The following is a 27,912-nucleotide window of genomic DNA, read 5'->3' on the forward strand; positions in this document are numbered from 1 at the left end:
CATTATAACATGTTTGCAGCTCCTAGATGGAGAAGATCTGTGGCACGGTGTTAAAAAGGGAGTTGTCCTGAAATATGCCCAGTTTCCCTTGTGTATGTATTGGCTAGATTCTTGGCGAGTATAAATCCAGAGATCTGCAGTGGAGACACAGTTGCTGGAGCATTCTTTAGAAAGGAATTCAAATGTGTGGACCCAAAGGGAGAGTTAAGCCCTGTTTGTGCACAGAAGGCAGGAGAAGCAATGCCCTTCTCTGCTTTTGTACCTCACCTCCTCTTAGCAGATGCATATGGACCTCATGACTGTCAAATCTATGGGGAGCCCTAAGCCTGAAATCTCAGTGTGCTCAACTGTGCTGTCCTAGCACTTGATTTCCCCTAGGACACGCCAAGGCTTAGGTTACATGCTTGGAGTCTCTGCAGCCTCTAAGCAGAGAGGTCACTTTGCTACACAATGGGTATTGCCAAAATGGCAGCCATGCCAAATGTGAAGCATGATGTCAAATGTGGAGCAGGTGGGCTGGGCGTTTGTCGGGCTGTCTTTCATCAGTGACAACATGTGAGCTCTTTCCAGAGCTTTCATGTGTTGTCTTGACACATCCAATACTGTTGCATTAACTGAATGTGGCTGAAAATAGACAAGCTAAAAGAAAGGGCCAGATTTGTGAGAGAACCAAGAGAAATACCAGGATTTTGTCAGGAGCCATTTATTATAAAATGGGTGGGAAGAGAGTCATACAATTCACTAATAGAAGTCAGGGAAAACAGAATTTCCAAGGATGGGTATAGAACACAGTTCAGGGGAGGTTTGTGCTCTACTGCACTACTGGCACCAGAGTGGATCTCTGCCATGATCCCACTCTCCCTACTCCATCCTCAGCTGCTTGTTTCTGCCTTTTGTTTTGTTGTTTTTTCTTTTTAATGTTTCTGGTAACTCTAATCTCTGCACTGAGCTTGTTCACGGTGCTGACCAGACAGAGAAGGTGAGCTGATATAGCAAGCTGAAATGGCACAGCAGAGACCGCAACAGAGGAAATTTAAGAGCAGGGAGGAATCAGACCATAGAAATGCATCTTCCAGTACTTTGATTGCATTTGGCTTTTAGACAACCAGATCCAGCGCTCACCTGACAGGATACAAGGAGGAGAGCTGCGTTATTGCAAAGGTTGCTGTGTTTTGTGACTCTTTTGCCACTGCCATCACATAAGTGTTCCAGCCTCGTGTTGTAGCGTATGACAAATTCCCTTGTGTCAGCTGATGGCTGGAATGGGGAATTGATGCCACTTGAAAGAAAAGTGCATTTTTCTGAATTAGATTTCATTATATCTATTCACTGATCTGTTCGCCAACATGTTTGCATGATCAAATAGACTGGATCAAATGGCAGAGCAATGTGCCAATGCATCTAGGTGAGAATGTGTACTGGGAATGTTAACTAAAGAAATAAAACAGGCAGTAGTACCCAGTTAAGATGCTTTGCTAAATGCTGCTTAGCATCATCTCATAAAGGCAGAGTCTCTTTAAAAAATACACTGGTGCAGCCAAATACTAGAGATTTTTCTTGGCAGAAGCTCCTTGCTCAGAAGCTCGATCAGACATTTGTTGGTAATTGCAGCACTGCTTAGGACATATGGTAGGAAGATTTTTGTGTTGCAAACATCCAGCTTTCTCACCATGCCTTGCTGTGTTGTAGTGTGCTTACACTGCAGAAACTGGAAGAAAAAGCTTGAAAGAGGAGACCCTCACAAGCACAATGCCTGGAGGTCAGTGCCATCAGCACAAAATCCTCATCCCCTTGGCAGGTACCTTTGCAGCTCCGCAGGCTTGAAGCTACACCACACCAAGTGCCTGAACCACCGAGTGGCAAACAGCTTTTGAAGCAGAGCAGCCCTCCATGTTGAGGGGCTGATCCTCCTCTGGGATGTAATGCACTTAGAGGATACAGCTCCCTTGTGCTGTGTTCCATTCTCCATCCTAAAAGCATTTCAGCCTTTGCCTCTACTCCCTTTCATCTTACAGTTTTGCTGTTGTAATAGCCTGAACCATCCCTCTTTTTACTTTATACATTTGTCTAAGTTAATAAATGGCCAGTTTATCTCTTTTTGTTGTTCTGTGTGTTTTGATAGCTAAAACAAACATCTCTTACCCTTCCCAGGCTGTACCATCCCTCTGCTCCCAGACAGCAGGTTCTTGAAGCCAGCCTCTGTGGATGAGAGTTGCTCTGTACCATTTAATCAGACTGCATGAACTTGCGCAGCCTGTAGTGCTAGAAAGTGGTTTGCCCTGCTGTCTACAATGGCAAAGAATGATGTTGAACCTTGTATAAATGTAGAACCACTGATTCACTTGGGGAGAGGACCTGGTCAGCCCTGGGAGCACAGGTGAAGTCAATGCAGCTGGGTGACTGCAAGGGGTGAGGCCTGGCTGCACCATTCTGAAACTTCATTTAAGGGCTGAATGCCATTGGAGAAGGATCTCTGGTTGGAGATCCCTCCATTGTGGAGGTTTTCCTGTGAGCCTCAATCTTCAGAGGTGGGTGAGCACATTCCCTTTGCCCCAGTCCCTTTGTTATCACACCTCCTGTATCACCATTCCCGTGCATTGATCTTTCTGATTGTTACAAGCCTACTGTTTCCTTGTTGCATGCAGTCATTGCAGCTTATTAGGGCACCAAACTTGTACAGAGACGTATGCCTCATTTTGATCTTCTGGCCTTCCTCTTGGTTTCCCTTGAACTGAAGAATACTGAGGGAGAGACAGAGAAACAAAATTGCCTTGTGAGATTAAAGAGAGGTGGGAGACCCTGGATAATATCTGAATTTCTTTGAAGTGAAGGCTGCACAGATTAAGAAAAGTGTAATTGAACTAAAGGCGCTCTTTTTTGAAGTCGATATACTTTTACCCTGGCTAAGCAATTTCCTGGTCGTGGTTTTTATCACTTTCCAGCACCTGCTTGCTTCAGAGGGCGACACTCCAGGGATTACTCTGAGGGAAGTGCCAAGAGCCAGCGTTTCTCACTGCCCTCTCGCCCGCCTCCGCCCCCTGCACTGCTGCACACACACCCCAATATAGAATGACAGCACACTGCCACAGTTTAAATGACTCTGCCTCTTCAGAAGGACAGGCCCTTCAGACAGCACCAACCACAACACTGCCTACCCTTGCGAGAAACATCATGGCATACAAAGCAGCACATCTGGCTTTTAAGTCCCGCTGGCACAAGACAGATGAAGAACTCTGTCGCCACAGCATGTCGTTTGACTTACATAAGGCAATCCAGAATGACTTCTTTCAGTGTTACCTTTATCTGCTGGAAACGCTTCCCCTGGGTGAGTAACTGGTGGGCAGGAGTGTTTGTGTGTGCGTTACCATGATCTGGAAGGACGTGTCGTATTAGATAGCTGGGTGCAGCACTTGTGACAATAAGTAGTAGTTTTGAGAAGCCCTGCTTGAGAGATTACAGTCTAGCTTAAACCATTTGTTACTCTCTCAGCTCCCTCTAATTCAGTATCCTGTTTTACTTTTTTACTTAAATACTCCATAGATTGGGGTGGGGGAGGAATGAGAAAGACCTCAAGAGCTTAAGAAAGTTTGATTTTGGGGTGAGGATACTTTCACCTTTAAATAAAACATGAATTGACCTACTTGGAACTTGGAAGGAACAAACTGAAAGCAGCAGAGCTGTCAGGCCTTACTTTCTGTTGCTTGATATTCGTCCTCAGCTTTGTATTATGCACTGCTGTGGATAAAGGCTTGAAAAGTAATGACTGTTATTATTTTTTCTTAATCAAAAGTCTCTGTGATCCAGACCTCTGCAGCACGCTGTCCAGACCAGTGTTTGTTATCTAGGAGCAAAGTGCTTCCAAAATATTTCTTTACAGCCAAATATGTGTGAAAGATACAGGATGCCAAAATATTTCATGTGCAGGGCTCCTTCCTGACTGGAATATCCACGTGGGTAGGTGGGTTATCTTACCTGATGCTGTGAGATTGTACAGACCCCGCTGAGTACCCTGCTCAGGATGCTAGAATTCATGAGTCTGCAGAGAGAGAAAGTATTTCCATGTTTTCTTAGTATTCTGATGTGGCTTTTCACATACGGTGATATCTGCAGCTATCTAAAATGAAACATGCAAGGTAAATACTCCTGTCCCTAGTGGTAGGTAGCTAGGAACGATGGAAAGAAAGGGAAAATGGAAAGGAAGGGAAGTTAATTATAGGTCAATGTAATCTCAAGAAGTCTATGACAATGTTATTCTTTCATTTATTTTGAAAATAAACACAACATATTAGGAACCGAGCAGGATTTCCTACAGTGTAACTGTTAGTGTAAGTTCTGGTAGAATACTTTATGGCTAGAAGGTACTGTTACGAATATCTAGCTTAAAATTTCACATAAAAGTTTCTGGATCGTGCCTGTAATTTATGAGTGAGTCACAGTATATATTTATGAAGACAAAAATAACTTGGCTTAAAGGCTGCAAATGACTGAGAACTCATCAGTATGTAATTAAGCTGTTTCCAGGTCTAATTGCTTCACTCTCTTAAACCCATATTTTATTTCTGGTCTGAATTTTATTTGAATTTCCATTCTCAGCCAACAAGCTCTCTAAAATGTTTACCTGTTAGACTCAAGTGTCCCTTTGCCAAATGTTTAATGCTCTGAGTCATTATTACAACTTCTCTCAAGTTTTCCATTTTGTTGCCAGTGTATCCAAATCAGTAAGACCCCAAGGAAAAGGTACCGTGAGTCTGGCCTCCATGTGAACATGGAGTTTATGCGTACTGCCACGGAGTAAAAGGGTGCATGAGGACAGACACTGAGAGGTAGCTTGTATGCTGTGAAGGCACATCTGAGAATCCTCTCAGTGTGGTGTGGATGGGTGCATAACCAGACAGGTAATGACAGTTTGGTCATTGGGCTTAGAAAGTCAGGGTTAATGCGTTGTACTTGGTCTTGAGATCACTGGTGTTCACAGGCAGCTGTCCTGCTTAACATCTTTATCCATGATCTGAAGAGCCAAGCTCTTCAACTGTGGTCAGATGACAAGAGATGATGGACATAAATTCAAACTGCAGAAGTTCAGAGCGACTGTAAGGAAAAGCTTTCTGTTTGTGGATTGTCAGGGTGCTGGAAAAGGTTGCCCAGGGAGGCTGTGCAGTTCTGCATTGCTGCAGGCTCTCAGAACTGACCTGAATAAAGTCCAGAGGAATCTCAATCTTGTCCCTGCTGCAAGCAGAAGTTTGAACCAGCAACCTCCCTAGGTGCCTTCTGGTCTGGACTGTCCTGTGTTCCTGTGCTCTCTGTGATGTAGAGCTGAATATGGCAAGTCTGAACATACCTGCAAAATGCCATTTTGAAGTTCAGCTCAGAGTGGAACTGAGCAGAAATTAACTGTATTTCAAGATGAGATCCAGAGACCTCTTACACAGAGTTAACAGTGTTAAACTGCTAAAACAACACTAAGGCTGTGACCTAGCGGAGCACTTTACAGGGTGCTTAACCCTAAGTGTGATTAACACCAAAATCGGGCCTCACATTGAAACTTGCTGCAGTCCAGGATCAGCAAGGTACAAAATTGACTTCAGTGCAAGACCCCTCACCCTCCTTTCCTAGGTTCAGTGGTGGAAAACTTAGCCAAGTTTACCTATGAGCAGAGCATATCTGGTATCACAGCCTGTTAAGAGAATCGTGTAAAATTAGCAGACTGGGGTGATGTTTATAAATAAAAAGCATTTTATTTAGGCCCAAATTCAACAGTGTACTCAAATGCGTATGAAAGCTTCTAAGCTAAGTGGACTTTAACAGAACTACTCAGATACTGGAAATTATGCATGTGGTTCCAAGGGCTGAGGGACGTGGTGCCAGGAGAGTGAGATCTGCAGTGGAAGACTCAGATGATTAGTCCAAGAGCCAAATATTTCAATATGTGAGGCACATGTCTGTAAGTAAAGCCTGCTTTGGGGGTGTGCTGATGTTCAGCCTCTATAAAACAGTTCTTAGGCCATAGAAGAGAGGTGGATCTTGCTCTGCACCCAGATAACAATTTTTCAACTGATGCGCAAAGCAGATGTTGCATTTAAAAGGGATGCTTAGCCAAAATGGAATTAGTTCAGTATCTTGCAGAAAGCAGTCGGAGCCACAAAATAATGTTCACAAATAAAAAGTTCAAAAAAATTATTCGCAACATTTGTTTCTGCCAGGGAGATTTAGCTGAGCAAGCTGTGCAACCAAGAGCTGTAAAATAGCCTGCTGCAGGTTGGGGCTGTGCCTGATCCAATGCATTAAGGGATCCCATTGCACCAGAGATTTAGACCAGATGCAGCAAAACACAATTTTGAGCTGGTCCATTTTAAAAAAAAAAGATAAGATTTTGGACTCTGGGGGGTAGAAGGGCCGAGGTGGATGTTGTGTATCTAGTCTAGGGGAAGGCATTCAGCTCTGTTTGGCATTCAGACTGTTTGCTGCGACTGAAGATTTCTAACACCTCCTGACTGGGGGTGACCTTTAGGCAGGCAGTGTCTGTGCTCAGCGTGCTTTGCCAGTGGGCTCACTTTAGCCTTTGCTGCTTGGGGGTCTTGCCAGCAAGTTCAGCTGAGAGACAAAGAGCACCACGATAGAAGGTTCTGCTTGCTTTGCTTGAGACACATTTCTAACCTATCTTAACACTGAAAGTCTTGCCTGTGGAAGCTGCTCCCTGTGAGAGACTTACACCTCCATCATCCTGTCCTGTCTATGCCCTACTTTGCAAAGTATGTTGAAATTGGGCTGTGTATCAGTAACAGATCTCACAAGTATTTCATTTCCTGATGCAGGACATAGTCCCGCATGGACTGTGGATTGGGAAGATGCCTCTGGCTAGACAGGTCCTGTGATGAGGGGCAGGCACACTGGAGCAGAGCTGCAACACTAACTGCCACCAAGGACGTGCATCTCCTCACACTTTGCTTTTTGCGGTAGATTCCTGCAAGCTGGCAAAGCTCCTGCTCCCTCTGGTCCCGCTGCTGGAGCCTGCATGCCAGGCACAGCTGCGAGGCAGATCAGAGGTGAGCTTGATTGGTTGTGTCTGGAAAATTGGGTTGTGGGTTGGGAGAGTTGGCACGGTTGCAAATTCAGGAGAGGGAGGAGAAATACTTGAGGAAGCAAGAAGTGGAAGTCTATAGATCACGTACAGTGTGCGTGAGACTGTCACTGTGACGGGCTTTGGGTACAGGTCCTGTGTCCTTGCATGCCCTCAGGTGAGGCACTTGCATAAAAAGATCTTTGCACGTTTTGATGGGTACAGAAAATGCTCTAGTGTTCAGAGTGGAGCTGGTTTCAAATGCCAGCATGTCAGGCAGGGCTGTGGGGCCCCAGCTGGCCAGGGAGGAGCCGAAGTCAGCTGGTGTGTGCATGCAAATCCCTGCAGGCATCCTGTGAGTCTGATCCAGGTTCTGAGTGAGAAATCTGAGAGCACACGCCACAGATCTGATATCCTGAACAGCAGCATATCGGCTCCATGTGTTGTCTTGGGTTCAGCTCATGTATGGAGTAGAAAGACCCTGAATATTTGTTGTTTGTGCTGCCAGCTGCCTGCAGCACCCTGACCTAGTGTGCAGACAGCCTGTAAGTGCCTCTCCTTTCAATCAAGTGGAACAGGATAAATCTCTGTCCCCTGGTAGTTCCATTAAACAAGCCCTAGTAATGATCACTGGGCTCTCATAAAGCAGAGCTTGTAAAGCAAGCATCCAGAGGTTCAGTTCTTTTCACCAGACAGGCTGGCATCTGAAACGGAGAAAAAAAAGACCTGGAGAAAATAAGCTGGTGCCACTCCCAGGGGAGGATGGAGATCGTTTACTGGAAGAATCTCCACTGCCAATGGAGTCTTTATTTCCCATGCTCTGGGAGCCTCCCTGGCCAAGTTGCACAGTGGATTGGCTGCTGCCCCCTTCATATTAATTTCTTCAGCTAAATGGTTTCTTCTGAGTATGTGAATATAATCAGTGGAGTGTGTAAAACTCCCAGGTTTTGACCCTTGCTGGGCTCAGTGCTTCTTGTGGTATAAATTTCTCAGGCATAACATAAATGTGTAATGGATTAAAGCTTTAATAGTATCCGTTCGGCAGTTGACTTAAGCAGGTGATGACAAGAGGGGCTGGTAATGCTGCTTTTGTTGGATGAAGGATATGCTGGGCATGCTGCTGATGTGTAACCCAATAGCACTATTCTGTTCTGAGTGGTCCTTGGTGGTAATTATTCCTCGTCCTACTTCCTTTGTCCCCCCTCATTTGCCGCCAAAATGTCATTCTCCTGCTGGGGATGGGCAGGCATACACTTATCATTCCCTGCTGAGCTTGCTTGCCTTCCATAAATACATTCCAGGCTTGTGTTCAGGTCTCTGGCCTAACTCTCATCCTGTGCACGGAGGGCATCATTCCTTTTCTGCAGGCAATGTGAGCAAGGCATGGCTTTGTCAGACCCTTTGCCAGCAGTGCTTCTGGGCAAGTCTGGAAGCTGAAAGGTGCAGTGCACAGAAGGTAGATGCTTAATAGCATCTGGGTGCAGCTCTCTGTCTGCACAGCCCACAGCGACATCTCCCTTTATTAACCAGAAAGCTGTTTGCTGCTTGCTCATTTTCAGTTCCTTAAGCATGCTGAACATCTGCAGTGGAGCTGGTCTCTCAATGCAGAATGGTGCTTGCAGACTTATTCCCATTGTGACTCCTTACTGCTCAGCTTTCACACGTGGGCTTGTAGTTGTGTTTTTGCTGGAAGGCCTGGCTGGGAATAACTGCACGTGTGGGGAAGCACCTGTATGCTTGTATGTGCATGAGACAGCAGGGGAGATTGTTTCCAAACAAACCATTTCTTGTCTCTCTGAATCTGAACTTTGAGATACAACACATAACTACTTTTGATATGCCAATGCATTTCAAATATGGAAAAACTTACATGCAGTTCATAGATCTCAGTTCTTCAGAGACTGGGGAGAGATCATCTTTAACCATACAAAACATGTTCGGATTGAATCGAATGGTCTCAGACTTATGATTGCTATGTATTACCAGCAAAGCAGCAGAGCGATGAAAGGAAAGACCCAACCCCCTGGCACACAGGAGCTTTCAGATATGACACTCTCTGATTATCTTGACCCGTGACAGAAGAATATTTAGGGCTGTTTCTAAATTGTCTCCCCACTGTACAGCCACTTAGGCCTGAGATTGCCATCTGCTCCTTGGTTCAACTTACTTACAGTGCCGCAGACTTTACAGTGTCACTAAAAATAAACCAAAGCAAGTGCCTCATTCATTCAGACTCCTCTTGTTGCTCTCTCAGTGCAGCTGTTGATGGCTAGGAAGCATATATGGCAATCTGCAGGCTGTAAGGAGCTGTTAGGTTTGTGACAGCGGAAGTGGTGACTGCGAACAGCAATAATCACTGCCCACAGCTCTTCTGGGGGTAAACTAATCCCACTGCTCTCTTTGGTATTAATGTTCATCTTCAAACCTGGAATGATTTTGCACTGATGTGAAAGAGTACTGGGTAATGACAAATGAGTTCTGAGTGTGGCAGGCACAGAATATACTCTGGGGTGCTGTGCCCCTTCAGAGCCTTGCAGGATTAAATCTAACACCTTTCCTTCCACCTCAGCTTTGGAAGCAGAGGTTTGTTAATTTGGAACCTCAGCTTAGGTTCACTGATTTTCATCACCATACCTCCAGAACAATAACCCAGAAATGTGTCATTAACAGGAAAATAATGATTTATCTGCTTGCAGTGAAACTTTACGCCTTAACAAGCCAAGTTATCAATGGGGAGATGCAGTTCTACGCCAGGGCCAAACACTTCTACCAGGAGGTACCAGCCACAGAAGAGGGCATGATGGGAGACTACATTGAGCTCTCCAATATAGACATTGAATCCTCCAGGGAGTTTCTCAGGAAGTTTGTTGGGGTGAGTCATTTAATCCCATCTTTGGCAAGAGATAGCGGTGATGTGTCATAAATGACATGCAGCGTGCCCAGTCACGTGTATTTTAAATGGCACTGCATGTCATATTTCATATGCATGAAGCTCATGATGCAATTGACTGTGATAGGGCCCAGGAACATACTATTTACATGTGTTCGACCAGCTCACGCATCATCATGAGTGCACGTTTTGCTTGGCTGTGTGGTGTTGTTTACCTGTTTTGCATCCTTTTCTTACACTCTCAAGCTGCAAAGAGAATTGTGCAAGGATAGCACAATCTTAGCTGGGGTGGGAGGTTAATTAGCACTGTGGGACTGAGGCTTTCCATGATAAAATCCTTGCTAGTTTTCAGAGGGAGATACTTCTGTGTAAATTCCTGCATTCTGTTTGGGAAAATGGCTGAGACAAGATGCCAAGGTTCTGTTTTGTCTATTTATAGATGTCTTTCTCTGAGAATGCTGCAAGAAAATCCAATCCTCCTTCCCCTCTCATTGTTAGCAGCATGCAGAATAAGTACCCGTGTGGAAAAACATGATTTCCTGATCGCTGCAGTATTATCGTTTACCTTTGAAGGCAGATCTAAAGGTCTGTAAGGATCTTCAAAGGTTTGCTTTGACTTGGGGTGCGAAGAGATGCAAAGTGGGATTTTAGCAGTGATTAGAATAGCAGTTTCACTTTTGGCATTTGGGTTTCTATAAACCCATTGATGCCTAAATGTGTTGTTAGGAATCTAATTTGTTTTAAAGTTTGGCCCAATGGTTTTCCAACTGCCTCTTTCTCTTCTTGTGAAATGAGAAGCCTGCGAAATTAGCTCAACAACTATATTAGATGCTAAGGAACCCACAAAGTTACAGGGAACTGTATTTCATAAGTTTTCCTACTCACAAAATTACAAGTTCTACATAATGCTACCATACAGCTTTCATTTTCTACTCAAATGTACAAATTTTGCTTAACTAGATGACTTTTTTTTTTTAGCCTTAATGACCTATTGTGGAAAAAAGCTCAATAAGTTAATGAGATGTTGTGTGTAAAAAAAATAAAATAAAAATGGGCACAGTTTAAATGGATTTGGATGAAAAATAAGTGTGGTTTAACAACAGATAGAAATCCTGGCTAGCAGCGAAGAGCAACTGATGGCAAAATTCACTGTATGTGACAGACTCTAACACACAGTTACCTAAGTGAACAGCTACTTTATTTCTATTAACAGGCTTTTGTATTAATGGCTTCACAGCATTTTAAGGCCTCGCTGAGTCTGTGGGATTTTTGTAAAGCAGTTTCACTACATCTCAAAGCCTCACTGTATTCAGTTGTTTACAAAATAAGAAAACAGAAAGGAAATTCAGAAGATGAAGGATAGTAAAGTGGTACTTTCAGTAAAAACTAAACGTAACTTGTAAACTCAGAGCCAGCCCCAGGCTTATCCCTTACATCTTACATGTCTTATTTTAAGGATATTTGGAATTCACGTGGTGGACAAGCCTGTCCTCAGGGGAAGATTTCACACTTCCTAGACATCACACAGATTCAGTTTCCTGAACAGCGAGTTTATATCACACGGTTAAGCTTTCTCATCTCCAAGACCCAAAAAGGAAAGAAGTGCAGTCTGTAGCAGAGTTTCACATGCCAAAGAGAAATCATACCCAATGCATCAGGTGCGATGACAGATACAAAATACTCCAGAGCAGAGCTTCTGCTTCTACTATTAGCCAGGGATAGAAAGGATATTCTGAATGGCCAAGATCAAACAAGAAAAAAAATAAGAGAGAAAGGAATCTGCGTGTTTTGCTAATTCTGATTTAGTTTATTAGAGCCTGTCCTCTCTCAAGATCCAGTCAATTAGTTATGTTACTTATGGTTTATTTTCCTTCCTTGCTACTGCAATTTGAATCCGACTTGATCAGATAAAGATATTTCCAGGCTTTCTGTAGTAGTGACCTTGTTGTACACATAATATGAGACACATCTTCCCAAATTTACATATCTGAAGATTTTTTTTACCAATAAGGCGATCAAAGTAGAAGAAAACAATTTGCTGACCCAAATGTAAGCTATGCTTATAAACACAGTTCAACGAAATCAGAAAATTAGTCTCAGATCAACCGAACATATTGAATTTAGGTTGTTGATTGTTTCGCCCTCTGATTTTTCCTGTTTTCTTAAGATAATGTCAGTTCCAAACTAAAAAATGCTGTTTAGAAATGGGAAGTTGACAAGTTATTTTCTTTCCTTGAACGCAGTCAGAAAGAAATATCTTAACATTTTCAACATTCTTTCCCATGTTTCTTGGCTAAAACTGCTCTCTAGATTTGAGGTATTGATATCACAGGGTTTTTTTCCTTCCTAAACCTTTTTTTTCTCTGGCAAAAGTTGTGCGCCTTAAAAAACAGTTGCCCAGTTCCACTCAAATTACCCTTCAGTTAGTTTGGCTGGTGTGGAAATGCCACACAGTGACATTTCCCTTCTATGACTGATGTTGCGTACCTTCTTGTATGGCATTTCTTAGCATGTTTTTTAGCACCACTGTAAACTGAGCTATAGATTTCCTTACCATGGGAGAGTTTATCTTGCCTGGGTACATGGAAGGAATTACAGAAAGGCAGTAGAAAACTAAGGACTTCACTTATATTTTAGCCTGTCTCCTGCCCAGGTGAGTCAAACTGAGTTAAAAGTGCCACTGTGCTCAAGTTAAGAGGTTTTACGTGTGTGTGGGCAGAACTCGAACCAAGAGCAACATTTGAGTTAGAACATGAGCCAACAGTGCTATATAGACAAGCTATAGGTTGTCTTCAGTGCAGTCATACTTGAAGGGTTATCAGCAGAGCTATACCATTGCAATGTATTCAGGCCAGTTCAAGCTTTGATGTCCATATAGACACTGTGTTTTCAAGTGCCTAATCCAGAGGTAATCTTTTAAAAACAACAACAACAACAAAGAACCATTAATTGAAGAACATTCATGATCTATAGGTGGGTGAAATAGTACAGATGGGGATTGTATTGTTCCTTTCTACCCCCCCAAAACCTATCTTCCTTTCTGCCCTGTCTTTGGTTCAGCCTTCTAAATGGAAACCTGCTGAATGAAGAACTTCTGGAAAGTGATTTTTCTTCTGTTTGATCAGGGAGATGGAAGAGATTTTGTTCAAAACCTGATATTTGTATAAAGAAAGAAAATTACTGTTTTTTTTAAACTATATATTGAACTGTAATTTCTTTCCTTTCCCTTCATATCTAAACTGCCTTCCTGCCTTTCCAAGACCTGAAGTAGCAGCATCAAAAACATGCCACAGATCCTTCATACCTAATGAACTTTCGTGAGTGCCCTATTCAGTTCCACAGCAGAGCACATGGGTGTGTACATGTCCTCAATGACAGTGATTCAGAGCAACAGGAAGCATGTAAGCAGAGAAGCAGTCAATCTTAAATTTTGAAGGCTGCTCTGGCTTAAAATTTTCATTTACACTATTTCTTTAAATAAGAAGTCTAGTTTTCAACTCAATTAGGCTTTTGGGAAAATGATTGCCTTCCAAAGAAAATGTTAATACCCTGTCAAAGCTCTGAGCACTCCCAAACTGAAAATATATTAGCTGAACATGGAATTATGTCAACATTTTCATTGCAGACAGAGCTGTGGTGCTTTGCAGGGCTTCTTGTCTGACTGCCTGGTACTCTCGCTCCCTGTCAGTAAGTGTGGGATTGAGCCTCAGCTCCCATAGTTGTTTCCTTTCCTCCTTGATGACAAATGGAGATGTGTCATCACAGGTCCTTGCTGTGACACATCTCATGGGAGATGAACTCACAGTTTTTGGTAAGGTACTGTGACTATAGGTTCTCTGAAACACTGGTATCAAAGCCAGAGAAGTCATGTGGCTTTTAGGCTAATTTCTCTAGCTTTTTTGCTAAACAATTCCTGCTTTCTCACCAGCAGCTCTCTTGAAGTGTTTTACTTAATCACGTCAGCTTCGGCCTATGTGTATCTACCATCAAACAGTATGGAAATTGACCTCGTAAAGGTCTGAGACAAAGTTTCTTCTCTTTTCATGGACTCTGTTACAGCTTAGTCTGGTCCTCAGTAAAAGCCACATGCTCCTAGCGCAGCCTGTGAATGAAGAATAGCTCACATTTTCTGGCTAACTACAAACAGGTCGTCTCCAGAGTCCAATAAGGTTGGAGGCTTGTGGATTCTTGCACATATCAGGAGATTAATCTTCCTGGGTATACAAATTGGGACCAGCAGCTCCAGAGGCTGGTGAGAGCCTTTCGGGTCCTTGTGCTCTTTCTACTGTTACTCCGTGTAACTGTAGATGTTCAGCTGAGCTATTCATAGTCATGTCATTGACAGTACTGTCCTTTGACCTTAATAATTTCCTGAATTACCCACTGAAGCAAGGCCAAAAAAGCAGTGAGTTATGTGATTTATGCTTAATCATTACATGGGGGGTGGGGTTGGGGGGGTCTCCCAGTAAGCAGAAAGAGCTAGGCTCTTCCTGGCCTTATTTCATTTAAAAGCAGTGGAGTTGCGGCAGGGACTTTGGCCCATAGGTTTTGCTTCAGCTCTCACTTCCAGGGACAGGGAAAAGCTGTTTACATTCGCTTTTAATATATTTGTTTAACAGATAACTTTGGCCAGGGGAGCCCCAATTCCACAGCCACCGCCTGTACAGACTTATAATTTCTGTTTTACACAACAGCAGCACGCTCTTAAGAGCCTTTTTATAGCTAGAATGGAAGCTTTAGGAGTGAAATACAGCTTTCATTATGAAGATCCCTTTACAGTAACTCATTATTTTCTCACAGGCATATCCTTTGTGCCACAATTTTTTCTTGTCTGATCTCTATCCAGAGATGATATTTAGGAATAAAAAGAAAAAGAGAAGTTGGGCAAAGTCTACTCAGTCATTTTGCTTGTTTCTATGTTTAAAGAAGAAATTCTGAATATGCTCCAGTCCAAACTTTTGTGTTGTCATAAGTTAGCTAAATCTCCAAGATCTTTGTTCAAACACAACTTGTTTTGAAATCTGCACTCAGATCACAAGGACACTGTCTCTGCAGATATGTCCATGGATACCTTAGATGTTCTGTGCTCTGTAGTGTTTAGTATGTGCTTATTCTTTTGTTTGGTCTGGGCTCAGAATTTAATAAGACTGACCTAGCCATGCAGTTGGCTGTGAGATAAGGGTACATGGCTAATGGAGTTGTAAGGACATTATGAAGACCAGCAGCGATTTTGAGAAAGCTGGGAATTTGTGCATCAAGCAAAAGCAGCAATAAATACAGGACTGCAATGGAGAAATCCCATCATCTTTTTAGACTGTGTTTTGCAGCTCCAAGTGCATGGTGTCTATTGGAGATCTGGGGTGCAGGGTGTTGAGGAGGAGAACTTGATGCAGACAATGTCAAGTCATAGGGGTGGGAAAAAGTGTGCCAGCTGGAGCACGAGAGGAGGTTTATCTTCACTCCTCTTACTGGCTTGGACACTTGGTGTGATGTTCTACAGGTCACTGGATTCCACTCCCAGCTGGGGAAAGTAATTATGGAGGAAAAAATGCATCTAGATATTATCTGGGAATGCAGCATAGCTGCTTAATAGCTATCCAGAGGTGTACTGACAGCGTCCAAGTTCTCACCAATCTTGTAACTGCTCTGAACAAGCAAAGAGACAAGATGCTAGGCTAGGTGGACAGAAGGCCATAGCTGGTAACACAGTTGCTGTGATCTTTCAGGTAGTATTTTTAAGATTTCAAATGATTTTCTTGTGTTTCACAGGGGGTGGGGAAAGCTGGCACCAACCGCGCCCTGGACTGTGGCTCTGGGATAGGTCGGATCAGCAAGCATGTCCTGTTACCAATTTTCAAGAGTGTGGAACTGGTGGATATGATGGAAAATTTCCTGGCTGAGGTCCCGAACTACCTGCAGGGCGAGGAGGACAGAGTAGAAATGTATTATTGCAAAAGCCTCCAGGAATTCACTCCAGCCCCACAAAGATATGATGTCATCTGGATTCAGTGGGTTTCAGGTTAGTTCAGCGCTGTTCATCCAGCCCAGTGCCACAGAACTACGCAGCCTGTGCTGAAATTACTACTAAAAGAATGGTGCAGATGTAAAAAGAGATTCTCAAAGTTTTGATGATGCCAGGCCAAGACTGACAAGTGCTGGAAGCACAAAGTGCTGCCTTCATTCAGTTCCACTGCCTGATCCCATAGCAGCCAGGACAAGCAAGTAGGAAACAAAACAAAAAACTCCTGCAGTACTGTAGCTTTACTATGGAGTCAGTCAGTCCCCACAGCCCATATCTTCTCAAACTTGTCATCTTTCCCTGTAAAACTAGGGGGAAAAGAAAACCCTGCAGTGGACTTATGAGAGTTCTCCCAGCCACGTGCCCAGTGGCTACAGATCAGCTTACTTTTTTTTAGGCCATGTTCTGGAAAAGAGTACATGTACCAGGAGCAGTTTGCATACTATAGTGCAACTGGGCAGTAGGTCGTATATGTGGGCCTTATATATTGAGCAGGAATCCATCCTCCCTCATAGTTACCAATAATGCAGACAGATAGAGTTGGTTGACCATCTGTGTGCAGTGATCTGTCAACACCTCTGCATCTGGCATGTGGTGGGAGAAAAGACTGTAACACCGTGGCAGTACCAATATGTGAGGATCAAGCTTGGCTACCTGAAAAAAAAAGCATATGAGAGAATTGTATGACCCTCATTCTTGGCCTCTTGAATATTGGCCAGTTTTGGACACCCCTTTGCCCATGTTTTTCATGAGTCATCAGGTGTTCTAGACATCCACACAGTCTCACAAGGAGAAAGAACCCTTTTGAGACATCTGTGCCCCTTTGCAGACAGGGCAGCCCCAGCATTTGGATGCAGAATGTGTGGTAGAGTTTTTTGCTTACAAGATTGACAGTACCCGCATTTAAGGATAGCTTCCTTTGGTCCTCTGCCAAAAGTCACTTTCCACCCAGGATTTACCACTTATGCATTGCAGCTTGGCATCCTGTAGGACGTTCCCAGCAAAGATCTTGTGGGAGTCACTGGCATGTCATATACCCGTCACACATAGAACACATTAGGCTAAGTGCCCCTTCAGGGATATCCCTTTAGTCCTTTCTTCACTCTGCCAGTGGGTGTCCCTCCTTCATACTGATGTTCCCAGGTGCATTTCTGAATCCGATGATCATTTATTGATACCCGGGAATGATTTAGGAAACAAGCTTTGAAAAAAACATGGTGAAATCACCAAAACCTATCTGCAGATGGCTGTGTCTGTTACATGCACTAATGCTTATCAAACAGGTTCACTTAGCTGTGTCCCAAAGCAACTCCTCCACAAATAACAAATATCTGCTTCCTCTCCTCCATTCACCCCAGTGAGTGCACTGTAACAGTAAGAGCAGCTGACAAGCAATTAGACAGTGTGGGTTCTGTTCCTTGCTCCATTTTTCCCCCCTTCTACCTAAAGCAATGGTATGAGAATTAATTACTTCCGTAAAGTGTGCAGTGATCCATGCATGAAAAGCGTTGTAAGGCTGTAAGTGAACAGAATATTCGTACAGCTACAAGAGAAGTGAATTGAAAGTGATCTGGAAAGTCAACTTTTCATTCTCCTGTCTTAATCAGTCAGAAATACCATTTTTAATAGATATTTTTCCACGCTGTTTTTTTTAAAAACCTCTACCGCTGCAAAATGTCCTTTGTGCAGTTCCAGTGGGCAGGACTCATTATTCTAAAGCAGAAGAGGAGTCTTGAACAGCTCCATGTCAAAACCCTGGAAAAATCCTTTCTTGCTGGGCCAGGGCAGAAAGATTAATACAGGAGATCTTAAGAGCTGTCACTTTATACATAGTCTTAAAAAGTAATGAGATTGGTTTTAGAATAGGCTGTTCCTCTATAGCTATACAAGCAAGTTGCTTCAGAACAGTATCATTTTCCTTTGTACTTATGTTCTTTTCGAACAGCCAACCATTGCTCCTGCCTCATTGCATGAACAAACCCATCGCAACGTGAGGCAGAATGAATGAAGATGTGACTGAAGCTGTGCTTATTACTTGTGTGTTATCAATGACAAAAGCAGCACATGCCTTTAGGCTAGCAGATCTGGATCTCCTTCCACCTTTCAGCCATCAATTGCATGACTTAAATAGTGGTCTTAAGTATTAACCAAGTTTCTACTACCACCTTAAATTTGGATAAAAATGCCAACAAGCTCAATGCTTTTTGGTGGAATGGAGCAGTTAGCAACACAAGGAAGATCATCTCATTTTTGGAGGAGGAAACTGGGCTAAAAATTAGGCTAAGAGCAGCAAAATGCTTCAAAGAATCTAACCCATGCAATCCTGATTTGTCTTACATATACGTAATGAAATCAGCTCAGGTTCTTTCTTTTTAAAGGAGTAAAAATGAAAGTTTAAATTTCAAACTGAAACTGCAAATTTGGAAGGTATTCAGCTTTTTGGTTCTGAGTCTTTCTCATTAGTGAGAGGGAAGTAGTTAAAATAAAACAAAACCAACTGACAAGCTATATCAAAATGTGGTTTTGAAATGACAGCTTGCATTCATAAAAGTTTAGGACTACCACGAAGAAAACTAAATATTTTGACTAGAAATTAGAAGCAACTTTTTGGAGTTTTTCATTCAGTTTTTGACCACCTGCCCTTGTTAATTCATTTTAAATAGCTTTCATATGTGAGAGTTCTCACTTTGCTCTTCTCTGAGCCCCCCTCTTCTGATGTTAACAGAATTATTGGTCTTTGAGAAGGAAGGGTACAAAATCTCAATAACATGTTAAAAAATACTGTATTTAAATATGTTATATGCAGAAATCAGAACAGTATGGAGTAATATAGAGAGTTTATTTGGCAGTTTGGTTGTAATCCACAGCTGCTTTGATGGATGCATATAGAAATTTGTAGCATACAAAGCCAGAAGTTACTGTAGGTTATCAAATTTGGCCTATTTTATATCACTTGCCATTGTTTTACCCTTGTACTGAATGGTTTGTGTTCATTTAAATGTTAACTTGAGAAAGTCAGCTACACTGGATTTGAGGACTTCAAGAGGTGGTAAATCCACCGCTTGTGTTGCTAGTTTCCAATTGGTAGCTACTTACACTGTTAAAACAGTTGTCTCTTATTTCCAGTTTGAATTTCTTTGGTTCCAGCTTCCTGCCAGTGATTCTTATTATGACTTTAACCACCAGATTAAAGAACCCTTCAGCACCCACTATTTTCTCTGCTATCCCCATTGACTTCTGTCTACATCTGTTGCTGCTGCTAATATGGATCATAAATATCAATTTGAGTTTGTAACCGTTGATCTTATTGATTTGCCCAGGTTTTCATTCTGAAGTCTGGCAGATCTGTAACTATTCCAGCAATGAAATGGCGAATCAAATCAAGGCACTGTTATGATATGTTCAGAGGAAGTCTGTGTGAGTGGTTAATAGTGATCTGTCTTCCATCTTTTCACCTGTAGGATATCTGACAGATAAAGATCTCCTGAAATTTCTCATCCGGTGCCAGAAAGGCTTGAAAGATAACGGTGTTATCATTCTCAAGGACAATGTAGCCAGGGAGGGCTGTATCCTGGATTGCCTGGACAGTAGTGTGATCCGAGACCTGAACATCCTCCGCAGCCTCATTGAAATGAGTGGACTCGTCATCCTGCAAGAGGAGAGGCAGGAGGGGTTCCCTGAGCAGTGTGTCCCTGTCTGGATGTTGGCCATGCAAAAACGTCCTGCCCATTCCTGATGGCAGTGGAGGATGGACTACAGATGAATGACAGAGCTGGGAAGGACAAAGGGGAAGAAAAGCACCTGCTAGAATACTACTAGCTATGTACTGCTACCACTGTAATTGTAAGGCAGCGACTTATGAAGGATCAAGAGAGAATTGAGCCAGCCTCTCCAGGCAATAGTCTGCTTCTAAATCCTGCCTGCGTCACCATTTGTAAAAGACTTTCTGACTGCTCCTTGTCAGATTTCTCTTTCATTAAAGAGCCAATATTAAGACAAAACTCAACTAAGTAGAGTTTTTTGAGGGGTTAACAAATAAGGCTGATTTTCACTGTGGCATCTGTATTTTCCTGGAAGTTAAGAAGAATCTGTCAGATCACTGAAGCTGAATACTCAAATAACTTCTGGAAAACCTAACATGCCTTGCTTATGTTTCTGCTGTATAACAGTAGTGGCGCATAAGGATATTCTTGCTCCAGGGAAAAGATTATAAGACATATAAGCATGTTTGTATTGAAAATCTGTGAAAAGATTACCCCACAATCCACTTTCTGGAAAATGTTTCTTCAAAATGTTCACAGTGGAAACCACTTGAAAGCATCTCTTTATTATTCATACCACTGTAAATTTCTTTCTTTCCCACATTCAGAGCAAATCTGGCACCATATGCAGAGCTAATGGGATTTCATGGGGTGTTAATCGTAAGACTGCAAGAAGAACTAATACAGTATTGTATTAATTAACAACTGTACTAAATTGCAGAGGGTGTTAGTAACCCAAAAGCATCTATGATTTATATTCAAACAGCAGCTGTATAAGCCTGGATTTGACAATACTAACACGCATACCGGCTCCTTAGAGCTCACAGAAATTACACATTGAGATTCTTGTCCCTTTCATACAGGCACAGAAAGCACTTTGAGAGGACAGAGTTCCTTTTGCGAAGGACAAGTGCAAGAGGAGGCAGTTTTGAAATTCTCTGTAAACGAAGAACAGTCGTAGTCCTAATGAGAAATATGGATGGAATCAAACGTTTCCTTTGCATTAAAATAATTTGCTTTTTAAATATTTGTTATTATAATGCAGCAAAAAATGTAAATGAGATGAAATGTAAATATGGCTTGTTCAAAATGGACTGCTCTGACTCTTTCAGGATTATTGTTTTGTTTTGTTTTATTCACCTGCCATCCTGGAACAACTCAATGGGCTTTTTGGAGAGTTGCATTATGACAGATGTCCGTGTTCAGATGGAAAGGGTTCTATGAAACATCCTCCACATGGCTGTATGCACAATTGTCTTTGTCAAATATTGTCATCTGTGTTAGATTAACTCGCATAGAAGCCCAACGATAACAAGACTGGGGAACTTCTCAGTTGGGTTTTAGTTCTTTTTGCCATCCTTCAATAACAAATCTCCAGTTTTGATTTAATTGTGTAGCTCATCTTCTCTGGCAATATGATAGCACACGTTGAGAGTTTCCAATTTATGGCATAGGGCTTCCTGCCATCAAATCTTACCCAGTAATTGTTGTTTTTTGTTTTTTTTAATGTGCCATTACTAATTGTAGCATTAATGAAAACAGCTCTGGTGATTTGGTGAATATTCTGTCATGTCATGTAACATAGGAACCTATGGTTCCCATGACACAAATGTGTCTAGAATATCTTGGTTAATTCTTCTGTTTGAATCAGCTGGTAATGACTGTAAATGTAACATGCAGTGATAAAACACTAGGTGACAATTTTTGTTCCGGAATTGTCCCTTGGGATAAGGGCTTTTAATTCCCATTCAACCACTAGAATTCTTTCATTCCATTTTAGCACCAATTAAAAGCTGGTGCTATGATTGAGTGAATATGTGCAGAAATTCGAAGGAAAACCATTCATTTGTTTTACAGGACAGACATATCAGTCCTATAGTTAGCTACACTCATTAGCAATAACAAATATTTAAAAGTCCTAGGTATGCATTACGAATTAATTGGTTCTAAATCATTTTTTTCTTCCAGCCAGAAACTTCTGTCATGGCGCATGTTATAGTCTGGGGACTACTGGAAATCCTCATGTCTGTGCCAGGCTTATCTGAATGATGTTGGTCACTTCAATGGCAAGAGAACAGCACTGTGGAAATAGGGAGGTAAATGATTTTATACGACTCTAAGTTGTAGCTGCCAGCTATTACTTTATAGAATACATCAGCTCTTCACTTACGCGCTGGAGAGGTGCTGTCCCAAGGTGGACTTTCATGAGGACTACCTCATGAAAAGGGGTTAGAACGAAAGGTAGAATATAAATGTCTGCTATCACTATCAGTGAAATAGATTTTTCAAAGTAAAAGTTCTTTCTGAATTTTGTATGTCTTTCTTATTTTAATTTCTAGACTATACATGTGTAAACATGTAATGAAAATTAGTTATTTTAACTATGTTAATAGTTAATGGGGAATGGAGCCAAGTCAATTCTTAATTTAGTAGAAAAACGCATATTTCATGGTTACCACATTCCTGAAAATTAATGTTTCATGGCTATGTTGCTTCCACAGTAAAATATTAAAGCTTTTCTGGTGACATAATGAACCTCAAGAGTAAAGAAACACAAGCCCCCCAGGGGCACAGATGCATGGGATTGCTTATGACAGAATAATATTTTGTTTTCCTCCTTTTCCAAGTATATTTTAATTTAAAAATTCACAGTTAACCACCATAGGCAGTGTTACACTCTTACAAAAGTTCATGAATTTGGGTAAGGGCCATTCTTGGTTTAAAAGTTCTGGCCTCTCTGGACTTTACTGTAGAATGTAATAATAATAATAATGAATCACAAATTTCAAACAGAGGATCTTGCTTAGAAACCATGCATGCATCAGTTGCTCTTTGGTGTTCAAAGACTGAATAAGAACTCAGTTGCTCTGCCTCAACTTCCAGATTATTTCAAACATGCATTTAAATCTTTAGCTTATCAGTTTGCCAGTGGAATTTAATCCAATATCAGTACCCTAGCTGAAGCAAGTTTCACAGAACAAGCTCGAACCATCATTTACCACTGACAGTTAATTAACAAATTAACAAAATAGTCCTTCAATCAGATATTACTCCCAGGCAAACAGTACTTAAGCATTCTCTTAGCTAGAGCTCACCTCTGCTGTGCCACTGCCAAAGCTCTTCATAATGTCTGGTTGTCCCATATCAGGCCTGATGCTTATTTTCTACACGACTGAAAGCTGGTGTCATTTAATGTATGAATGAGGAATGTAACATAAGGAACAAGAGATTCCTTGCCAAAGAGATTCCTTAGCCCTGACAGTAGCCCCTATGTGCTACTGGAACCAAAACACAATACAGAACCAATTGTAACAGCAGTCTGAACAGCAATCCCAACTGTGAAGCTCCTGCAACCATCACAGCTCAAGCTATTTGTGTTCAGAAAGCAACTCAGACATTACAAATGTCTTCTAATTGGAAGGGAGAGCCATCGTTTTGAAACATGTTGCTGAATGGATATTCTAAAATATTTTGTTTCAGAAATGATCATATCAAAATTCTTAGTTTGACTTCCTTGTTTGGATATTTATATAATTTAATCTAAACTTAAAGGCTATGTGAGATGATATTTTAAATATTACGTGATATAGTGTTGTAATAGTTGAAGTGAAGCATTAGTTTCCTACAAAATAATAAATTCCATACATTTCCTGGCCCCAAATTTAGTGAAACAAGTCAGCAGTTTCCAGAGGAGAGTAATTTCAAGCACTGTGCTGTCAAGAAGTATTTGCACGAACTGTTTTTCTTCAGGTGTATTGCATCATTTCAGGCATCTTCGCTGTGCCTGGCTTAGGGAAAAGCCACCTTAGGCTCTTTGACAGGCAGGAAAATTGGCATCTCTAGAGCAATTCACACCACCTCAGAGTGAACTGGCTTGAAGTAGGAGAGTATCCTCTCTCCTCAGTTGCTGTAGGAATGAAAGCACATCCTTATAACTGAGTTAGTAACTTCTTTATCAATGATAAGCAGAAGTGCAGTGTGACCTGCGGAGCTGTGTCTGTTGAAACCAGCCAAGAGTGTGGGCGTGGGTATTGAAACACCCATTAAAAGTCAGTTGTGGTACTGGGGCACAACATTAAAGTGAGGAATGTTATCATACTACCGTAATCAGTTGACATAGTGGCAACTGATAAAAGATGGATCAGTTACACCTCAAAGTGATCTGAGCACCTTTATACCATTTTCTTGTTTGTTTTCCATTCCCTTTATCCAGGTCTCCAGAGTGTTTAGGATGGCATATCAGACAGTAGGTCTGTCCAGAGGAACGTGACTGTTACGTGTAACTAAATTCAGTTGTCTTGCATCCCATTCTTCTTCTCTTCCTTTGATGTTTCTTCTAACTTGCCAAGGCATTCCTCCTCCACTTGTCAAAAGTGATTTGTTCTCTGTGGACATTGCCGCATCTCACTGAAATAAAATGAATTACCTTTGATTTTAAGAGGAGGTAATTCTGTTTATCTGGGAGCAATAACAACACACTGTATTTCAAATATGGGTGTTAATACCCATCTTTTTCAGTTGATGTCAAGTAGGCATTCCCAGACCTTTGTACAAAGCTCACATTCTCATCATCACCATAAATAATATTTGGTTGACAATGTACATCCCTGGACCTTGAAGCATATGTTGTCATTGTGACTTGGATGAGGAAACTGAGGCACAGAAGAGTGAGCTGGGCTGCATTACAGTTCTCTGTAAGTGGGAGCTGTGAGTGATTAACACCTCCACGAATTAGGCCACTACAGGAACTACGGAGTGTTTTGCAGGCAGACATGAACTTACTCTGTTTGTGCTCAGAGCAGATTGAAACAGCGTGTCTGTGGTTAGCCTGCTTACTGGGCCAACCTGGTATGTCCTGCAGAGAGGACTCAGGCTGAATACTGTGCTCACAAACATATACAGCTTCTGATCGTGATGAAGCATTAGTACAACCTGGTGTACACCTGCAGCAAAAATAAAACCAGAAAATCAGTGGAGCATCTCTCTTCCATGTCTCCTTTCGAGAAACGTTGAATTTTCAGGCTTTTTGAACCAACCTGGTATTTTCAAGCTCCTAAGATTAAGGTTTTTGGAGATATTTGAAGGAATCTTATAAGTGCACTTAATGGACACTTGCTGGTCTGTGGATTCTTATAGGTCTCTGAAGATCTGGGTTCTAAGAACCTAAGCTTCATGCAAGAATAAGCTTACAGAATTATCTGGGAGACCAGATTTGGAAGCCCTTAAGTGCTTAAGTGGAGGTAGGAAGATACGTATTTGTGTGTGCACACAGTTAACAGTCTTACAGATGTGTTGCATATATGTTGAATAGACAGCTTGTATTTACTAGGGTGACCTGTGGTCCTTGAAATATATGTGGCTTGTCAGCTTTGAATGGATCATCAGCTGCAGAAGGATGGTGACTGTTGTGTAATCTGGATCCTCCAGCACACAAATAAATAGTCCAGCAGGGTTTGCCAAGAATATTTCCAGACCTGCATTGGATGTCATTTGCTGAACTTGGCTCCATCCCAGCACCCTGTGGCAGGATCTCCTGAGGGACACCTGGCATGTCTTACTTCCATGTGGGGCTACCCTAGTCTCTCTGAAGTACGGTGCCCAAATCTTACACCTCTCAATCATGAGGATTTGTGATGTGGTACGTAGGATCAGCTAAGATGACCTAATGGCCTTGGGGCTAAAAGTTTCTACTGAGGACCAAAGTGAAGATTCTAGGTGGTACGCTGGGGTTTTATTTATGAATCAGTGCATGTGTGCATTGCTAAATAAACAAGTGGCTTCTCCTGAAATTAGGGTACCGTTGCAAACTCTTAAAAACACAACCCATAAAATAAACAGACTCCAGGAGTTACCTGTGATTCTTGCCACTGCAGAAACTTCAAGGTAACAAGAAGTCAATAAACCCCCATCAACAAAATCCCCACTGGGATCCAGCAGCAGAGAGTCTGAAGCAGCAGTCATCAAGAGAAACTAAGTGATTCAGTAAAACATTTATGTTCCCAGAGGAACCATTTTGGGGCTGCCTTGATTTGGTGAGAGGGGCAACTCTGACCGGTTATCAAAGGCAAAACAGGCCATTGGAAAGACTTCTCTTTGGGTGCTATCAGACTTGCCCCCTACTCTGGGATTAGGCTATATAACCCCCCTACCTTGCTGGATGCCAGGGTAGAGGGACTTGAGCAAAGAAGCACTTTCTCACCCTCCAATAAGTTTTTTCACTGCTCAGGTAGGATTCAGTCCCCATCTTTCTGTCCCCCTTAATCTTTGCAGTCTCCTAAATGATGTCTGAAACAACCTTTAGTTCACAGCGTGCAGCAATTATGATTCAGTGGGCAGAGCAAACCCTGCCTGTTCCCTAACGTAGCTGAGATTAGTAACTGATTATTTCTTCTGGGCTCCTTCAACACAGGCAGTTTTGTCCTGTCATCCCCAGCAGACTTCATTCTCTACACAAAATACAAGTAGTGTCTCACAAAAGATGTGTGAGCACATCGTTCTGGTGACCTGAACCAGCCATGTAACAGGGAGTACAGGTACATGTACCAAACCATAAGGATTTAGGAATCAGTAGACTCATTTCCTTGATTGCCTTCTTGAGTAGTCGGATCTGCTAACAGTCAGGACTGTATGGCCTCCAGCATTCCAGCATCAGAGCATGTTGTAATAATTAGCAACAGAATCCTTTCCATCCCCCACAATCAGATAGGGAAGGACTAGTTAGCTTCATTGCATGTATAGGAAGCCCAGAAAGCAGACTTACATTCATCTCATTTTACTTGAGCTGCTTAGTCCAACTGGTTCTTACCGCTGCCTAGTAATCAGGGAAGTGAGGCCAGTACTGCTTGCAAGGCTTTCCAGTCTATCTGATGCTGATGGACAAATCTGTCATTGGGCAGATCCTGTCTCTGTTAACCAGCGATTTGGCATACACCTCATGTTAACAAGTTGAATCTCACACTGAGGGGAGGAGAGCCCTGGAGTGTTCTGTTCTGCACACTGGAGCAGAGAACAGAACTCAGCTCTCCTTAGTCACAGCAGTGTGCTCACACCACTGAGCCATTTTCTCTCTTATTTATGTAAACTGAGGGAGTTTTGTTTTCCAGCATGGTAAACAAAGATTTAACTACTTCCTCTCTCCTCCCATATAACTTTCTCTGAATGAACGTGGTAAATAGAACCCTGCTGCAGAAAAGCCTTTTTGCTTGGTGTTGTTTCTGCAACCAATTCTCTTCTGGAAAACAAACACATTTCTACTAAAAGCAATCTAAGGGAACGTCTCAACAAAAATACTACAAGCTGCCTCACATACCCCTCTCCACTAGGTCCTGCAGCAGACAAGTGGACAAGCACCTGCAGATGGGTTAATTATCCTGTGAGATACAGAAAATCTAAGACAGCTGGCAGCATGAAGTGCCAGCTTCATGCCATTTGTCAGACAGAAGCAGACAGTGCTGTGCATAGTGCCCAGTACTGGGGACTAGAAACAAACTGTGACCTTATGGTAGGCATGTGCAAGTTGCAAAGGTAGTAGCTGTAGAGGAGAGAGATGGTTGGCATATAAGGCAGGAGAGCTGACAGGCTAAAGTATTTTCTTCCTCACGGTCCCCACTGTGAGAATGACTTTCAGATAATGACATTTTAGGAAAATATAATCTTGTGTTTGTAGTTAACACCTATTAAGACTTAATTGAATTGTGAGAGGTTAGAAAATAGGTTTGTTTTTTTTCAAAATGAAAGTTTCCACATCAACAGAGGATACCCGAGTGGGTCCAACCTGGCTTTGCAGATTGTGTTTTTCTTCTCTGTCCCATAATGAGTGCACACAAATACTCTAATGTAATTTTTTGTTACTTTCAATCCATGGAATCGCAGTGGCAGAAATCTGAGATCAGGACAGAGGACTACGGAGGTGTTGTCATAGAAAGGAGAAAAAAGAGAGAATGTGCTGCCACTCCCTTTGAATGGGGAACAGCAAGAAACTTGCTGCCCATTGCAGTCTAGCAGGATGTACTGGGACTGCTCCTCCTAAATGCCTTTACTTGTGATTAGGCCTAAATGTAGAAACCAGTTTACAGCATTTTCATTCCTAGGATTTACTTTTCAGGGAAAAACATATGCTAATCTCTGCTGAAGAAGGGTAGCAGTAGCCCAGAGCATTGAATCACCAAGTCAGGAAGTACATCTG

The 27,912-nt window shown here is 42.1% G+C and overlaps 1 protein-coding gene across 3 annotated transcripts; it reads left to right on the plus strand.

Annotated features, from left to right (window-relative positions):
- The first annotated feature begins 2,226 nt into the window (after positions 1–2,226).
- Positions 2,227–26,387, plus strand: METTL11B (methyltransferase like 11B). Of its 3 annotated transcripts, XR_001556808.2 has the most exons (5): positions 2,938–3,325; positions 9,754–9,929; positions 15,717–15,966; positions 19,428–21,823; positions 23,941–25,945. XR_001556808.2 is itself a non-coding variant. In XM_015869814.2 (4 exons), the coding sequence occupies exons 1-4, from the start codon at positions 3,070–3,072 to the stop codon at positions 19,700–19,702; spliced, it is 957 nt and encodes a 318-aa protein (XP_015725300.1). In that variant the 5' UTR covers positions 2,938–3,069; the 3' UTR covers positions 19,703–25,971. The 3 variants fall into 3 exon arrangements, 2 of the variants coding, with proteins under 2 accessions (XP_015725301.1, XP_015725300.1); XM_015869814.2 differs by having other exon boundaries at positions 19,428–25,971; XM_015869815.2 differs by lacking the exon at positions 9,754–9,929 and having other exon boundaries at positions 2,227–3,325; positions 19,428–26,387.
- Positions 26,388–27,912: the final 1,525 nt, after the last annotated feature.

This window comes from Coturnix japonica, chromosome 8, assembly GCF_001577835.2.
Source record: "Coturnix japonica isolate 7356 chromosome 8, Coturnix japonica 2.1, whole genome shotgun sequence".
NCBI classification, from domain to species: domain Eukaryota; kingdom Metazoa; phylum Chordata; class Aves; order Galliformes; family Phasianidae; genus Coturnix; species Coturnix japonica.

Excerpts from the sequence above, each read along its gene's own strand:
- METTL11B (XM_015869814.2), top strand. The coding sequence starts at position 3,070 with ATGACAGCACACTGCCACAGTTTAAATGACTCTGCCTCTTCAGAAGGA. Across the intron at positions 3,326-9,753 it reads GCTGGAAACGCTTCCCCTGG|TGAAACTTTACGCCTTAACA; the intron begins GTGAGTAACTGG and ends ATCTGCTTGCAG. Across the intron at positions 15,967-19,427 it reads CTGGATTCAGTGGGTTTCAG|GATATCTGACAGATAAAGAT; the intron begins GTTAGTTCAGCG and ends TTTCACCTGTAG.